The 18,375-nt window shown below is 36.4% G+C and overlaps 2 protein-coding genes across 2 annotated transcripts; one reads left to right on the top strand and one right to left on the bottom strand.

The window, feature by feature from the left end:
• Positions 1 to 1,240: 1,240 nt before the first annotated feature.
• LOC120626075 (D-2-hydroxyglutarate dehydrogenase, mitochondrial) lies at positions 1,241 to 8,351 on the top strand. Its single transcript, XM_039893361.1, has 9 exons — positions 1,241 to 1,433; positions 2,519 to 2,666; positions 3,196 to 3,393; positions 3,788 to 3,981; positions 4,223 to 4,391; positions 5,066 to 5,195; positions 5,963 to 6,119; positions 6,708 to 6,873; positions 7,896 to 8,351. The coding sequence occupies exons 1-9, from the start codon at positions 1,335 to 1,337 to the stop codon at positions 8,159 to 8,161; spliced, it is 1,527 nt and encodes a 508-aa protein (XP_039749295.1). The 5' UTR covers positions 1,241 to 1,334; the 3' UTR covers positions 8,162 to 8,351.
• On the bottom strand, positions 8,346 to 17,136 carry LOC120626076 (polyadenylate-binding protein-interacting protein 1). The gene is made up of 8 exons (XM_039893363.1): positions 16,828 to 17,136; positions 16,291 to 16,499; positions 16,052 to 16,204; positions 15,062 to 15,280; positions 14,404 to 14,508; positions 13,599 to 13,794; positions 12,770 to 12,899; positions 8,346 to 12,010 (listed from the first exon to the last, which is right to left on the bottom strand). The coding sequence occupies exons 1-8, from the start codon at positions 16,937 to 16,939 to the stop codon at positions 11,911 to 11,913; spliced, it is 1,224 nt and encodes a 407-aa protein (XP_039749297.1). The 5' UTR covers positions 16,940 to 17,136; the 3' UTR covers positions 8,346 to 11,910.
• Between the last annotated feature and the right edge of the window lie 1,239 nt (positions 17,137 to 18,375).

Raw genomic sequence — 18,375 nt, 5'->3', positions numbered from 1 at the left:
ATTTCAACAACTTACGTTGTACAAAATATTGTGGTAAATATAACCTTACTTCCTTGTATCTCCATACTTCCTTGTTTATTTTTCAAGCCTACTCTAACAATATTTATATTTGGCGCTTCTTTTAAGAGTTACCCTGATGCAAATGTGGCGCCATCCTAATTTAATACATTTTGACGACACTTTTTCATATACACAGATGACTCTCCTTACCTCTACCCTCCATAGGTAGAGATTATAAAATGGTGGTAGCGATCTGTACCATAGGGAAATATAGATCATTGTTTATAATGAAGGCTATCCGCTATAACAGTTATAGGATAAAAGCGTGATTTCTCATTTCTCTTAGCAAAATTACAAGTCCTTAAATGACCTCAATGATGCCAATGACTAATTTGAAATCGAAGTATTCATTGTTTAGCCTATCTAACAGGAGATTAGGTACTGTCTCATGGTAAATTATGTAGAGTTATGGTTTTGCGCGGTTGCCGTAATGATGTCAAGCTTTAAGTTGACATTAGTACGTATCTAATGGTATTTCGACATCCTCTTATTCTCTGCTGTAAAATAAAAAACCTAGAAACGGATAATGTGGAATGTGGAGCGTGGGCAGAAGTAATTGTATGTTCCTATCACCTGGTCCGTTCTGGCTACGACATATTTTTTATAGAATAATAGCTTAAGTTTTAACCCTTAACAATTTTTCATCCATCTTTCAAAGGTATAATTTAGAAGTTAAATACCAAAATTGTTAGCGAATATATTATGGTTCATCATCATTTGGATCCCGCTAGAACTGTGTTATCGAGACTGTAAAACATCTCACTCTTAAATGATTCCAATATTGGCTCAAAGCATAATCAAAGCAAATTAAAAATGAAAGCTTCACAATATCGTGCGTAAAACTTTATAAATAGTAAAATCTAACTCGTTAACCTTTGGCTTGTTGGGTTGCGGTCAATTTATATAAGGTACACGTGGCACAGTACATATTATTACATTACTAGAAATGGATAGCGTCAAGAAATGATAGAACCTCACCACGTTTACATTCAACATAACAATTTAATTAGTTAAAAGCAGCAAACCTGTGAAAGGGTACCATAATGTGGATTTTTTTAAAAGAATAATTGTATAAATAAGCGAACCTAAATAAAATATGAGGCAAAGTTTTGTAATGCAGAAATCCGCATTTATAATACAGATAGCAACGCTGCGCTATCTATAAGTTATAAACTGGATGCTTACGTAATATTCTCGCGTCAATTGTAAACAACAGCTGCTCTCTAAATTAGTTTACATGCAGATTCCTCGTATACGCCTGTGTTGTTCTCAAAATGATAAAACCTCTATCATTATTTATTTTTAATTTAAGTAAATCTAATATTGCAGCACAATTTAAATTTGCGAGCTCAGCGTTACCCCAATTTTCATCCGTGAGTACTTTAGCTGTTAGTTCTTACTTCTGAATAATACTTTTTGATCTGACCATATAACTTTGAATATTTTAATGCAATACAGATAAAATAGTAACTTTGATTGTTTATCTTTATATAGTGTACCTAAACATTGAGATAATAGTAAAGTACGCACTTCAATTATTGACGTTGAGCTCTATTTTTTATAATAACAAAAATGGGTTTAGTCACTTCTTGACCCGTATTGTTTTGTGTTGCGTTTTCCCAAATGTTGTTTGTATGTGTAAGATTGGTAGTTTTTAATAAGTACTTAAGGTGACTACCAGAATATATTCAATTGCTAAAGTAAATCAGGTGAATTGCTGTTTTATATTATGTTTCTGTTCTTGCTTCGTAAAAGGTCTCTAAATACGAAGATCTCTCTGAAAGAAATATGTAAACGAATGTAGGATACTAAAAGTTATCGTTCTTTCTATCATATTTCGTTCATAATCACTTTAAATGTAGTACCTACTTTAATCGAAAAGAATACCTAATGTCGTTTATCTACCTACTTCAATGTTTAAAAATAGTCGTTTAAATAAGTACCTAATTACTTAACAATAAAAATCGAATTACGTACATAGTGTTAGTGTTTAGTTGAAATTCCTACATACTGATTTATCTTAGACTAGCGGTCCTTCCGCGACTTCTGATAAGTTTCCTAATAGAAACTTTCTACCGCCATCCTACAAATATACTCTGACCCACCGCGTTGACTAATCCGCTTTACTTAAGAATTGGGCTATCAAAGTCAAAAACATTTTTTTATTACTGAATGAGAGCTTTGTGGGTAGACTTTTGTAAATCCTGAAACATGTGTTTTACTATACTTATCTAAATACCAATTTCCATCCATAACTAAAACTTGAAAGCGATAGCCGAGCCGGCTAAAATCAGCACAGATACACACGCTGAACTTATAAGCCCGTCTGCGTCGGGGTAGAAAAGAATCGGTTGAATTGTTTGACGTGAACATCGAAAATATATTCATCTCTAATGGGTTCAATAGAAAAACATTCCTTGTTGAGTCGATTTAAAAGGAATAATGTATCGTTTTCCAGGAAAAGTATGGCGTTAAGCGAAAAAGTTTTGGAGTTATACAACCTTCGGATATCGACTACTTTAAAACTATTTTGAGCGAAGAACGGGTAGTGACCGATGAGAGCGATGTTCTTCCGTTTAATATCGACTGGATTAAAAATTGCAGAGGTAAATAATAAAACAAGGTAGATAATATATCACAGCCATAGAGATAGGACCGGGTAAATTTATAGGTTTCCAAAACTATATTCTATGTCTTAACACAATGTGTATAAATAACAAGAGATTTAGCTGCTTGTGAAGATAATGTGTTGGGAAGCGAGTATCGTAACCAGTTAAATACACTGCAGCAACGAACGTCGAACTCATAAATCTGCTAATGTCTTGAACATGAAAAGGCCCATGCTTAAAAAGTGGTACCACAAAAGTGTTCTTCCCCGCGCTTCTCACCTTGGTTCTGGACTTGTCCATGTCAGTTAGTAGTAAAGAAGTAGTAGTAGACTGACTTCAAACTTTCAAACCGAGAGCCCATTTTACTTCGACATTATTCCTACTTTCAGATGATTAATAAAAGAAAATAACCAAATTTTACGTGATAAAACTAAACGTATCGTATTACGGTCATTTTATAAATGAAAATTTCTTAGAACTATGTGAAAATATATCTACTGGCGATAACACTACTGTTTTTACTCAGGACAATCTAAAGTTGTTTTAAAACCGAAGACAACTGAGGAAGTATCTAAAATCCTGTCGTATTGTAACAGCAAACGGCTAGCCGTGTGTCCCCAAGGAGGCAACACTGGCTTGGTCGGAGGGTCGGTCCCGGTATTCGACGAAATCGTGCTCAACTTTAACTTGATGAACAATATCATCAGCTTGGACGAAATATCAGGTAGGTTAATTTAACTAGCCAAAATCGCTCTTTACCACATGCCATTTGACTACAGACAGCGCCGTTAGGTTCATTAGGTTTTTAGAGGAAAAACTTACAGCCAAATATCGCATGGCTAGCCAAAGCTAAGCTGAAAAGTCTTTACTTAAAAGTAATGACTTTCCTTACGATATAAAACGTTATTGTAAACATACGTAAATAAAGCGCCATATGATATTCATTACAAGCAAAACTTAATGATTCACATTCTTGTTTTGAGATATGTAATCCAAAATACCTGAGCTATATAGTTTAAAATATCATCATAGATAATAAATCCTTATTTAAACCATAATTTTGGGCATAAGCTTCTTCTTTCATATAACTAAGGTAACTTTTACTTATTTTATAACAGGTGCCCTAGTTTGTGAATCAGGATGTGTATTGGAGAACCTTGACAATTACGTCCGCGACCATAACCTCATCATGCCCTTGGATCTCGGGGCAAAGGGATCTTGCCATATCGGTGGTAACATCAGCACAAATGCGGGAGGGCTCAGGCTTCTTCGCTATGGAAACTTACACGGATCTGTGTTAGGATTGGAAGCTGTAAGTTTTATAAAGTCGCAAGAAAAAGATGTACCTTCTTATACGTATGAACTAAAAGTAACAGTCAAATAAGCCTAACTTAGGCTGCCGTTAGATGAGCGCTTTTACTATAACCATCACCAAATATATATTAATGATACTTACGTAAAAACTACCAATGTTTTCTAGATGTGCTACCACGTACTAAGGGCGCAGAAAAAGGGTCGATAATTTGGACTAATAAAATTCGAGCTGATTGCAGGTTAAAGCAGACGGGACAATTTTAGACTGTCTTCGAACATTAAAGAAAGACAACACTGGATACCACCTGAAGCATTTATTTATAGGTTCCGAAGGAACATTGGGTGTAGTTACTAAAGTTGCCATACACTGTCCAGCCTTACCGAAAGCTGTGTCTCTTGGATTCTTTGGTAAGTTTCATAAATTCGTGTGGACAGTGGTGAGCAAGAACTGTCATGTCCCGGTGCTAAGACAACATTTGCCGCCCGATTGTTGTCATGGGACTGTACATAAGTACAAAAAGACACGCTAATTACTATGTTCCAAATGTTTGAATCAGACGTACGGAACGAAGCCGAGTTCCAAGCAGAACTCGCGCCGTGCGGCCTGCAACCTTGATTCTATATTCTGAATTTAATTTCATCATCGTCAACCCATTACCAAAAACTCGAACCCTTCTGATTCTTAGAGGAGACACCGTATCCTCTAAGAACGAGAAGGGTTCCATGCAGGTTTCCTCACGATGATTTATTACACTGTTAAAGCAAGTGTTGCTTAATTTAAAAACGCACATAATTCCGAAAAAGTCAGCGGTGCGTGCCGGGGATGGAACTCTGTCTCGAGGGAAGGAAAGTCGAAGCCTTACCCACTAGCTATCACCGATTATTATTTCATTTCCTATAGTAAAATAATAATTTGGACTTTATGTAGGTACCTATTAAGAGTTATTTTGGAGGGTAAATTTTTGTATCTCTTAATTTCCGTCTCAGATTATCTGTATAACCATCTATCCCACTGAGATTACAGTAAATTTCTAATGCATCATATATAATGTATCTTACTAAATAGAGTTTCGTTATTTCAGGAGTTAAAAATTTTGAAAATATTCTCGAGCTGTATAAAAGAGCAAAGTCATCTTTGGGCGAAATACTATCAGCATTTGAAATGGCAGACAACGAGTCAATTTCCTCAACTGTGAAAAACCTTAAGCTTTCGTAAGCTATATTTTATAAGTTAACGAAGTTTTAAAAGGATTGTAGGCTTATTTCAATGAGAAGGGGTTAAGGCTCTACGCTGGCCCCGTGCGGATTTGTGGACTCAACATAACATCCTTCTCCACATCCATCTCCACTATGTAGAATGCTCAGGCATGCCGGTTTCCTCACCATGATTTTCTCACCCTTGTAGCTAGTGATATTTTTAATTACTTTGAAAAGTTAGAGCAAAAACCCGCTTTAACTTTTCAAAGTTAAAGCGGCCCCCCTGAAGTGAAGTTGAGCTCCTACACACTGCGCTATTATCTCAAGAAATATGAATATTAATATAATATTTCCGTTACAATATGTTCAGGGATAAACAATGTCCTCTGTCCTATGTAAGGATGCAAGTAATATATGCAGTGACGAATAACAAACAAACAAACCGACACACTTTCGCATGGAATTTTTTGCTGTCCAAAAGATCTAGTTAATGTTTCAACTCATTTATGATTATCAACATGCATGGGTATCCTTTCGGAATGAGAAGGATTTAGGCCGAAGTCCACCACGCTGGCCAAGTGCGAAATGCTTAAGGTAAAAACGCACTTAACTCCGAAAGGTTAGACGGACGACGACTTATAAGTGTATAGGCTACCATTTAAAATCGTACGAAAACCTTAAAAAACTAGCTTGTTGTTTTACTATGAAGAATCCTTCTTCTTCAAGGACCTAATACTGAACTTGGTATAGAGTTTTACGTTTAAATGATATGTCTGTAACAGGAATCCTATATCTGACTATCCGTTCTACGTGCTGGTGGAGACGCACGGCAGCGATGAAGTGCATGATAGTGAGAAACTGTCGCGATTCTTATCCGAAGGCATGGACAGCGGACTCATATTAGACGGGACCGTCACTTCGGAACCAGCCAAGATGAAAGTAAATTTTCCAGTGACTCTGTAAATATATTTGCGCTAAACACTTTTGTAATAGAACTCGTACTTGATCCTTATTTCTGCCGCTAAGCAGCATTGTTGCAATGCTGTATTCCGGTCCGAAGGGCGTGGTCGCGCCTCACATTGACGAACACATGACGGCAAGTTGCAGTACGTATTCCTTGTATGGAAAGTGTCCATCTGCTTCTTTCATCAATTATTACTATTAAAATAAAATTGTTTGCACCATTACTTACATGAGCGCAAAAAATTGTTTGCGCTCATGTAAGAGATGTTTAAATTTCTTTAATTTTTAGTTGTTCTTTATATAAAGGATGCGCTATATAAAATGATGACCTCAAAGTTAAAACTTAAATAACGCGTCCTTACCTCGCTTGTGTCGGTTTCGAAAGTTTGCATAATTCTTGCGACCAATCACAACTCTTGCTCGAAAACAAGCTTCTTGTGATTGGACGGTTGCAGGACGCAAAGAAACGCCCCGTAGGAGGTAGACACAAATCGATCCGAATTCGGCTAAAATTGGGATTCCTTCAGCTTCTTGTTGGTTATTGAAAAATGCTTGTTCTTTTAGAATATTTGGAACATCAGGGAAAGCATAGCCGGCGCAGGATTGCTAGAGGGCTACACTTTTAAGTACGACGTGTCGATACCGCTTCGTAACTACTACGAATTAGTGGAACTGTTACGCAAAAGACTGCGGGATCATACCGCTAAGGTTTATGGATATGGACATGTTGGTAAGTTAACCGTCCCCCTATCAGGACACCTCAATAAACTCTGCACAGCGTCCACGCCGACAAACAAATATGTCCCCGATTTCTGACGTCATCCGTACGTGGGCTCAGATCACTTTGTCGGAGGAATCTTAAAACTCCGTCACTGTAATAGTCGCCTGAGCCGTTGGTCGACGATCCCTTCGCTTCTATGAGATCCCTAGGGCTAAAACTCATTTATGACAGATCCTCATCCCTGGATGCCACGGGCTGCTTACAGCCCGCGTTACGCTGTTGAAAGCTTTAAAGTTCACCAATGATATTTTCACAATACAAAAAAAAAAGTTAACCGAGAATGTCCCAAACATGAGTTTGACACTGTAATCGTACTTAGGTACTCAGTTCCCAAGCTATGCTTCACCGAAGTTGAAATATAGGGCGGTTACCAGAACCAGAACCAGAACACCAACGACAACTGGAAAATGTTGGTGTGATGAGCATGAATTTTTTTCAATAGGTATTTATATGTATAATATTCATCAATGATCTTACCCATAACACAAGCTACGCTTACTTTGGGGTTAGATGGCAATGTGTGCACTGTCGTAGTATATTTATTTATTGAGTTACCTACTTTGCTTTACATAACTTAAGCAGTAGGAAAATGCTATTCACTACTTTTTTGACATCTTAAGTTGTAACTACCTTAAAATAATGTCATCAAACTTGAGTATTTCACGTACCCCGTCGCAGGAGGCATATCTCGAAGTAGCCTACTATGGAACTTTCACTAGTTTCCATAGTAGGCTACTTTAAATAAAATGTGGGTCGAAAATACCTTGGTTTAAGTATTAAATCCTACATCAATAGCAAATGTTTATCACAAGATTCGTATTCGACCCACAGGAACATTTTACTCTGAAAAATAGCGGAAAATCTTAATTTCATGTGTCAGCTATAGACAGCGCATCATTGCGATTTATTAGTTGAGTAGGTACCTATACAACTGTACATAAAACCCATTTTATTGGTACTTATATCCACAGGTGATGGCAACATTCACATAAACGTTATCGTGCCGGAATACACGAAACAATTATACTCAATATTAGAACCATATATCTTTGAAGAAGTCGCGAAGTTCAGGGGTTCCATCAGCGCAGAACATGGCGTGGGTTTCAGAAAACCTCAGTTCATACATTACAGCAAAGATGAGTCAGCTTTACAGCTTATGAGAGATATGAAGAAATCTATGGACCCGAATGGAATTCTTAATCCCTATAAAGTGTTGCCAGATGTACCTAATATTTAGTATCAATATGTTTAAGCTTAATCATAGATAATGTGGTTAAAAACCGCATAAAGATTTGTTATATTTTTTGTAAAAACTTAGAAATAACCACTCAACTGGAACCTGTGGAGTGAGTTACTTCTAAGTATTAGGGTCTTGTTATATAGCTACTACGTGCAACTGGTATGTTAAAATAAAACCATAATATATTTAAATGACTTTTATTAAAATATCCATTTATTCTTATAACATTCATAATATCACTGCAACAAAAATACAATGAAATATTATAAACATTCGCCTAATTGCTTCATCAAATAAATAAATCCCATATTGCATAAAACATCAAAAATTTATTTATTATGTCTTCAAAGATTGCTTATTAATTAAAAACTCCATCAAGGTTACTTAAAAAAAGTTGGCATTTGGCACCGCGTTATCGAGACGGAGGGAACACAGTTGTGATGTTTAACTTAACGATAAACTAACCTCCTTGCCAATCACTAATGTTTTGAAGTATTAATAACAGGTTAAAAGATTAACAATAGGCTAGTGGAACTGTCCAAAGTCACCGAAACTTTAAGACCTCCTCAAAGCTGTTTCAGACCCACCGTAAGTAAGAATTCAAAAGTTCTTTAAGACCCACTATAAGAAAAGCCTTTTAAGCCTATGTTTATTTATTTTGAGATATTTAATCCGCTTTTTGATGGTAATAAGATATTTAACGCTTAGTTACCCGCTGCTCAGTGATAACAACATGTTAAACTTGCAATATCTGGATGCATAGAAATTGATTGCGTAACTTTTTTATCAAAGGCCACAAACAATTCATTTAATAATAGCTAATATGTAACGTAAACTGAAAGCAAGCAAGTACCAGCGACTCTCCGTCCCTTTGCGTTATGATGCCTTTGCCTTTACAATAACTCTATATAACTACTTTTAGCAATTAGGACCTACTGCGTACAGAGCACAAACACGCTTTTCCAACCATATCAAACAAGCATTATTATGCAAGGACAACATATAAAATGTAACAATTCGGCTTAAAAAAAAAAAAACTCCACACCGAAAATATTGTCGAAACGGCAATCGAACATTTGAATGATCCGCAATCTAAATTAATTACGTCTTTTACCTAGTTCTTGGGGCTGGAGAAAATATGTGGAAAAAGAAGGTGGCTTTTAAAAGTTACTTACCGCATTTGCTTTTTTTTTGAAATAGAACACAGTATTCTATTTAAATACAATAATAATTCACAAATCTAAATAATAATGTTATGGCATTATATTTTAAATACTAGAAATAATAAAAATGCAAGTGTGTGTCTACATGTGAGCGCTTTTATTTTGGTTTCGCGTCATTATCTTCTGCGCCTTACAGATTTTAAAATTTTTTGAACGCAAGATGAAACAAGCGCAATAATTTGCAGACATCTCGACACGTTAATCGGAATGTTCTACCTTTAAGGATTAAACATTAGGAAATTAGAGATTTTAAGAGGATATCCTTAAGAAAATGTTTTGTGCTTTTACTTATGCATTCATTGTGTGATATGTTAGGAATCGTGCTTATCAAAATTAGGCATCGAAACAAATTGAAGATTACGATAGTATTTCATTTATTGTCATGAATCAGACAAAATAAATGGAGACGTAATGAGATCACTAAATTTTTTTTTTTTTATATACGAGACGAAATGTAAACAAGAACAAAATGGCTTACACAATAAACAAAAGTGTACCCAGTGTCTAGCAGGGGTATGCTGTATCCTTTAGTTTTCAATGTTGCTGCTTTGGTTGCGACCTGCAGCCGTAATGTGTAACTTTTCTGACACCAGTCCAACCGGACAACCGTTTGTCTCTATACATAATTTGTTTTTTGACAGTGGTGGTTGTACACGCATTTTTTTAATGGAAAAGACAGACAGTCTATTTTTATAGGAACAGAGGCTTTTTTAATTCCATTACATGTTAGTCCTTGACTGCAATCAAAGCAGATGGTAAATGATGATGCAGTCTATGATAGTAAACGGCCAACCTGTTAGGGCTGTGCTGTATCTTTTTGACATTTAGCATCTCGATCGCAACCTTTTATCTCATACAAAACAGCAATGTTAAAAGGCAATCGCCGCTGAGATTAGATTCTAGATTGAGAATTACTTTATTGCCAAAAACACTGCCAACTTAAGCCTGGGGGCTTACTATCATCACTAAAAAAGTATTATTGTTTTAATGTGGTTGATGCTTGCTTCAGATTTCCCTACCATCTTCTTCAAGGTATAACATAGTTTATACTGTATATTAAAATAATACTGCTACAAGCGATGGAAGTAAGCCCACAGCACAGAGATGAGACATAATGTTTGAAAGATTGCAAGAAGATAAAAGACCACAATAAGCAGTCTCGATTGAACACTATCACTGCATATCTATTACTGATAAAATTTTAATATAAAACATTTCAAATTATTATCATTATTATACTGGACAAAATCACAGAAAACTATGATGTTTAAATATATGAATATTTAAATCTAGTTTATATTACTATGAATACGTTACTTGTATTAAATTTGTTTACCAAAAATATGTAGCAAGGCATTACAGTTTTGTTTTGTGTTTTCTTTGACAACAGCACCACCGCTATAAGGTTCTATAGCATATGAGAAATACCAGGTTTGTATCTCACTACAGATAACTATATTAACTGGGTTTAATGTACTAAGGGAAAACTTTGCTATATATGTATATTATATCAATATAAAATAAGTAATTGCTAGATTTTCATTGGAAGTTCTGAGTGCTCACTTGTTTACATTAAGTCCATTAACTTTTGTTGCATTTGCATTGTTCATAGCTCATAATAAAAATAATAATATTAATTATAAAAGGCTTATTTTATACTATAGTTATACACAATTCAATAGTCAGATATGGAGCGTAAATCATATCACCAGGATCAAGTAGTGTTATATTGCGATTTTGAAAATCCATAAAAAATATATAAACACAATAAATACATACTGGGAAGTAACCTATTCGAGCTATAAAGAATGAATGATCAATCTTTAATATTAAATTCAATATCTAAATATACGCCTATTCAAAACCAGCTTAGTATTGCAGTGAAACGGGATACAGGTTGTAAAACTTACTTTACTTAGTTTTTATATTATTGCTTATGTTAGGATTCGGTACATTACGTTTATTTTTTATAATTAGATTGTTTTTAGTGCTGCGCGGACTTTTATGGAAGAAACATCCCACATACACCACGGAACGCGACGCCACGCATTTTGAGTTAATTTAATTCGTAGTATTTTGTATACCTAGTAACACATTATGAACACCCCAAGTGAAGCGACGTCTCCAAACGCCACCCGATACAATCAGTTGCGGATTGTTGGATGTTGTACACGCACTAGTAGAAACTTAATGGATTGTACAGCACCCGACGCCACGAGTATTATTCATTGAACACTGGCATGACGAAGCTAGCGTGAGGTTGGCAGTGTGCACAGTACAAGTGGGGTGTGAACACGCCGCCCCACGGGTGTCGCTGGGCTCTAACCACTATGTATTTTCTGTAGAATACGTCATAATCATGCATTTATTTATCATTAATCTAGAGTATTACGAAGCCTTCACAGACGAATCTTTTTTATAGTTTTATAAAATTTTATAATTTTTTTATAGTTTTTCACCATTGTCCTAGTGTAGAGACGCAATCTGTTCCGTTTCGGGCGTTTCGTGTGTGAAGAGAAACGGCTATCGTTTGATCTGGTTGGAGATCTTGAGGAACTCCAGGTAGCCGGCCTGCATTTCGGCGTCCATGCCCGTATCCCACGCCTCATTCTCAAGCTCCTCCCTAAACAACAACAAACACAAACATTTTACTTTCTTGCTCTTTGAAGTCGAAGTCAAAAATATTTCTATTCAAGTAGGGCCATAGATGGCACTATTGATATGTACATGATCCGTGAATTGCTGAGGCACTCTGGAAATATTTATTAAATTTTTGTGTGATGAACATGAATATTTTTCAGTGTCTGGGCGTTTATCTGTATATTGTAAGTAATTATGTGTATTTTATTCATAAAAAAAAATATTCATCAGCTATCTTAGTACCCACAACACAAGCTACGCTTACTTTGGGGCTAGATGGCGATGTGTGTATTATCGTAATATATTTATTTATTTATTTATAAATAATGTAGTTCTCTAATGGTAGGTTGAAAACTATCGCCTACAAACAAAGCAATAGTTCGCAGGACATTTGTGCCACCATTTGTCCATCGACCTAAAGCATGGTTATGATAAGTCACTTCTTTTAGTCATAAGCAAAATAAATTTTTATTTATTTATTTATAACACACCAGCAAATTAATTGTAACTATTAAAAATAAAATAGTAATAACTATAACAATTCAATGGGTTAGAATTACAAATTCTGTCTCGTGCCATTACAATAATCATTTAAAGGGGTATCATTATCGTTGTTATCTCCGGTCACAATTTAAAGAAAAATTAAAAAAAACTTAAATAAGTATTTAACTAAAGATTATTAAAAAAAATAATGTAAATATGAATTTTAATGAGGTTTTAAAATGTAGCACAAAGAACTCACAGTATGTCTATGTCCAGCGCGGCGGGTTTGGCGGGCAGGTTACTCTGCAGGAAGTCACGTTCCTCCATGGTCAGTGACTGCCCATCCGCGAGGTAGCCGCCCATGGTTCCCTCCGGCTCAGAGTTCGTAGCTATAACAATTAATGAAGCATTACTTCCACTGACTGGAAGTGGTGATAGCCGAATGGATAGCACTTCGACTTCACTTTCGGGAGAGGGCACAGTTCGAATCCACGCACGCACACCTCTAATTTTTCTAAGTTATGTGCCTTTAAAATATCACTTGATGCAACAGTGAAGGAAAACATCGTGAGGAAACCTGCATGCCTTAGAGTTCACTATAATGTTCTCAATCCGCACTAGGCCAGCGTGGAGGGCAGTGCGCCTGCGCAACCGATCAGTGTTCGTATACTCACGATTCGGGCGGCGTGTCTTACGCTGCGGCAGAGTTGGAAGCACTCGTGGGTCGGACTAAGGGGTATTGGTGCCACAGACAAAAAGTGTGACGAGAAGTGCGCCTACGCAGCCCACGCTATGAGTGTTCGTATACTCACGATTCGGGCGACGTGTCTTACGCTGCGGCAGAGTTGGAAGCACTCGTGGGTCGGACTAAGGGGTATTGGTGCCACAGACAAAAAGTGTGGCGAGAAGTGCGCTTACGCAGCCCACGCTATCAGTGATCGTATACTCACGATTCGGGCGGCGTGTCTTACGCTGCGGCAGAGTTGGAAGCACTCGTGGGTCGGACTAAGGGGTATTGGCGCCACAAATAAAAAGTGTGGCGAGAAGTGCGCCTACGCAGCCTACGCTATCAGTGTTCGTATACTCACGATTCGGGCGGCGTGTGTTCGGCTGCGGCAGGGCCGGAGCCGCGTGCGGATCGGGCTCGGGGTCCGCGGTGCCCCAGCGAGCGGCCCGTAATGCAATAACGCGGCGCACGCACGGCATTTCCGCCCGGTACTTTAGGCGTTCGAAGGCCGCTCGCATGCCCTCCGGGCAGTCAGCGTCCAGCGCTATGCCCGACAACTGTAACGTTGAATAAACAATGAGCTAGTTACAGCCTTTAAATTAAATTAAAGCAGCAAAGACCCTTTACTTAGCATTAAGGCTGGTTTGAGATAAATATTTCTAAGTAAAACCTGTAAATTGTAATTAATTGAAACTTTAATGAAATCAGCAAAAGACCCATGATATTACAAATATATATTTAAGTTGTATATAAATATACAACTTTTATAATAAATCGATAAATTAATGCATTAGAAGAAATTTTGGGTATTTCGAAAGATAAAAAAAATCTGTTACAATAAAATTATATTTAAACCCACTGGTAACACTTTATTGGCACATTGAGAGTAACAAAAAAATATGTGTTTAGAAATGTCTACTTTTCTAAAAGTGTCAGTCATAAATCCATTTAATACACAAGTCACCACATTGAAGAATGGCAGATTTTAGAGTAGGTCAGTTTAGCATTGGATTTGCTATGTTTACATGAGACTGGGTTATTTACTTTCATTTTTCAAAAACTGGAACAGTATTGAGTTCAGATTTGGACCATGAGAAATAAAAGCTATGCAAAATGTAAAATGAATAATGATACACAAAGCTTGGTTAAATAACATCAAAGCTTACCTTGAGCAATTGACAAACTGATTTTATGTTTGTTTCCTTGTTAGTATCTAGAAGATGTAGTAGAACTTTACAGAGGCTTTCCCCTAAGGTTCTTATCCTTCCACCCTAAAAATAAATAATCTTTAACATACAAATTCAAACATAATAATGACAATAAAAATCTATTAATAATCTTTCACAAGCACATTTGAAATGCATTTCAACTATAGATGTTAACTCTGGGCAAATTCAACAAGAGCCTGCAATACGTTATCTCTTAATATTTATTAAATTGGACACAAGTCAATATGTGGCTAAACATTTTATTTCCTCTTTTATTTTAATCATTGCAGCAAAATTTGCTGATGATACACAATGATACTACCCAAGCAGTTGAAAACCTGCATGGGATCCATGGGGTATTAATGGGGGCCCATGTGGTAATTTCCTTTAAGCCTTTTCCTAAACAGCATAGTTTGAAGTGACACATTGTTTATTGGTAAATTTGCAAGTTTTCTATTTAGTTGAGGTATACCCATAACTGTAGATACCAAATTAAGCTAGCCACTGTGGAGATGATCAAACAACCTGTTAAAAAGTAGTTTGCACTGAAACCTAAGCAAGACAAAAATGTTAGAGGACCTCTGCCTAAGCAGGTGCAGATAACAGTTATACATACCTGGCTGTTTTCAAGTTGAGTATATATTTCAGCCAGGAACATGGCAAAGCCGCGCATATTTTCCTCTGAGGACTCCACGCCACTTATAATCTTGTGCTCCTCATCAGTACAACGCTCAAGTAGACATGCTCGGAATGTCGATTCTTCCGGTGATGCAACAGAGTCAAATATTGAACAAAGTCTGGCACCATTGTAGCGGAAGTTCGCCTCGCCAATCGACTGTGTGAGCAAGTTAATGAATTAATAATTTGTTGAAATAAACAAAAATTTGTTCTTAATTATATTATGTATAAAAGTTGCCTAACCTGTTTGGTTACTCCTAACATATAAAACTCTAAACAATCTTGAAGAAACAAACTTCAAGATTGCCACAATGTTGATATATAAGAAGGTAGCATTTTCCTGTACTTTACTGCGGGGAAATGTCCTTGTCTCAATATCTTTGAATAAATTCATGTGGTCATAGACTACTTGTTCATTTATTAAGTTTAAATAGTATACATTTATTTTAGAGCTTGCAGGATTTGCATTAAACCTTTGTACACTTTTGGTCTTGAGAAATCAACAAATCAATAATTTGTAGATTTCTCAAAAAATGTGTACTGTGACTAGGAATTTTTAGTAGCTGCTAAATTTGTTGTCTCCCATTATTCACAGTGCCTATGCTTCTTCTGAGTGCACATAAGAATTGTTTTAATGCAATAGGCATGTGAGACAATAGAATGCCTGTTTATAGAGTTGTTGCTAGATGTTTTAAGAATCTTACTGAATGAAATGTAATATGTGAGTGTAATGTAACAACTTGGAGCACCAAAAGTTATTTTATTATTTAAGAGGCTGAAGTAACACACTATTTTTACCTAATACATTACACATACTTGTGCTTTGTGTCATAATTCTTTTAATTGTCATTAGAACAAAGTTAGTTATTTATAGGTTAAAAAAATATTTTATACTAATTTTTATATATAAAATGATAATAGAACTCACCTGGTTGACAATAGCTTCAACGAGGGGTCTTGTCTGGCTGGCATCATTCAAAGTCAAAACAAAAGAATCAACCAATGGGCCACACAATGTGTCAAATTTGCCGGGATCAAATGTTATCTCACACATTACTGTAATCAGGTTTGCTATGTTCTCCTGTTCAGACAATATAAATTATTATAATAATGCTTATGCAAAACAAAAACGCAGAAAAATCATTTACATATTCATAAACTACTAACTCTCAGATCCATATTTTCAGACTCCTCCAATGAAAATGACATGTCATCAAAGTTATAAGGATTCTGATCTTGTGCCTGCCGAATTCTGTCCTGAACAGAATAACGAGGCACTCTAATGGGTTCAGTGTTGTATATCACAGGTGACTGTGGTACATAATTTGGTGGATACCATTCCTTAGCTTCTGCAGACAGATTTGATACTGGAGCAACTGCCAAAAAAGTTATATAATTATAGAAATACATAAAATACAATTTCCAGCATGGGTATATTTTTAAAACTTCCGTGTTTATAAAAATGGTTAAGTCGAAGATCTTATTTAATGTTTCGTTACATACTGTTTAACATTATGAGACACCTCGCTGCCAGTTGCTTTCTGTCAAACTACGGCGACGTCATCACAAATGAAAATTTTAAAAACTTTCACTTCACATGAACATTGGATAGGCGATTTTGGCGATCGCGACGCATATCCAATGAGGTTTTTATAATATATAAAATTTTGAGAATCCTAGAAAATTAGAGTCAATAAAACCTACCTTTTGTGTCATCCGCCACGGATTTGGGCCGGCGCAACTCACGAGGTTTATTATCGGGATTATGCCAACCACGGCCTCTACCTCTAGATCCTCCAACATCCCCGTTATTCATTTCAATCGGTCAACACTATATTGAGTGTTTACTAAAAATATTAAGCCACTGCAAACTCGAAGAAATTCCATAAACCGCAGTAAGACACTTCGCGTTGAATTTCAATGGATTCGAACGATGATTTCGACACGTAAACAAAGACAAACACTTCGACGTCTCCAACGACGTCTTTTACGGGAGCTCGGCCATGTTTTTTGAGTGAGTGAGATCACCAACCACCAGAGACAAAATTTTAAGGAAGAGTGAGATAGAGATATATTTTTTTGGTCTATGGTTTATGTTTGCAAAAAGTTCCTTTCACGTTCCATAATATGTATAATTTATTGTTACTTTATAGTTACTTTTAAAAATTTTACATTAACTTAAATTAATGGGTAGGGAAAACCGTTACCGTAAGTTATTTATAGAGAAGTTGGAATTCAGAATTGGTAGGTACTTCCATATGTACGTGACGTATGAATATTTAAAAAACAGCTGAAGCTCAGCTTCTTAAAAAAACCTAAACAAAAGAAAGCTAAATATGTATGATCATCATCATCATATCAACTGATTGATGTCCACAGCTGGATATATTAGGTATTTTTATCAAGTTTCAAAGTCTACGGTCTTGAGCTGCTTTTCCGGGGGCTCGGCAGGCGACATGTTTATTATCGTCTGTCCATCTCTGTAAGGGTCGACCAACGCTGCTAGTAACCGTAGTATAATTTTAATCTATATGTATTATCACAGAGAGAGAGACAGAGTACCTACTATAATATTGTTGATTATTCATCAAGCGGACGTTCAAAAATACACTATGTTTACTTTGCTTTTGTTTTCGTGGCTTTTCCTTCCGGTACTGTTATTCCTGGCCTTTGACCCGGCCCAATCAGGGTAATTCGGTAATTTATTGTAAGATGTTGAGTTTTTGTCTGGTTTATTTTGTACCGGCGCGGCGGGGAGTTCGAAATTGGCGAAGAACATGTTTACCCGCCAACAAACATTGGAGCAGCGTGGTGGGGCAATACTCTATTGACCTATGAACCTATGAACCTATGGAGGACTGTTTCAATTAATAAGGTGGGCGTTACTCTATTCTATATGGATCTTTGTAGACTTTATGTAGTAAGTTTGTTTTATAATGAATCCGCGCCCCTGCCGGAACGGAAATTTCGAAGTGATTGTGATTTTGTCGATTATGGCGCAGCGGTAACCGCTGTGGTTTTAAATGGGTTTGATATCTGTCAGGGGCAATTTCAGAATTAATAATTTCTGATTTTTTTCCGATCTGGTCCGGAAGGCCGTGACCGATTACCACCCTACAACGACGACAAACGCGGGACGGTTTGCGATGTATCCGTTTGTTCCGTTACAATGTTGCGTAGGCACTGATTAGGGTAGGTTTTTTATAACTGCCATACACAAATAGTTTAGCCTGTTAGACTGCATCATCACTT

Source organism: Pararge aegeria, chromosome 8 (genome assembly GCF_905163445.1).
Source record: "Pararge aegeria chromosome 8, ilParAegt1.1, whole genome shotgun sequence".
Taxonomy (NCBI): Eukaryota; Metazoa; Arthropoda; class Insecta; order Lepidoptera; family Nymphalidae; genus Pararge; species Pararge aegeria.
This window is presented reverse-complemented; position numbering and strand designations above follow the sequence as displayed.

Coding starts and splice junctions, on each gene's coding strand:
- LOC120626075 (XM_039893361.1), top strand. CDS start 1,335: ATGATAAAACCTCTATCATTATTTATTTTTAATTTAAGTAAATCTAAT. Junction 2,667..3,195: donor CTGGATTAAAAATTGCAGAG/GTAAATAATAAA, acceptor GTTTTTACTCAG/GACAATCTAAAGTTGTTTTA. Junction 6,874..7,895: donor TTATGGATATGGACATGTTG/GTAAGTTAACCG, acceptor TTATATCCACAG/GTGATGGCAACATTCACATA.
- LOC120626076 (XM_039893363.1), bottom strand. CDS start 16,939: ATGAATAACGGGGATGTTGGAGGATCTAGAGGTAGAGGCCGTGGTTGG. Junction 14,509..15,061: donor CTCAACTTGAAAACAGCCAG/GTATGTATAACT, acceptor ATTTATTTTTAG/GGTGGAAGGATAAGAACCTT. Junction 13,795..14,403: donor CAGTTTGTCAATTGCTCAAG/GTAAGCTTTGAT, acceptor TCAACGTTACAG/TTGTCGGGCATAGCGCTGGA.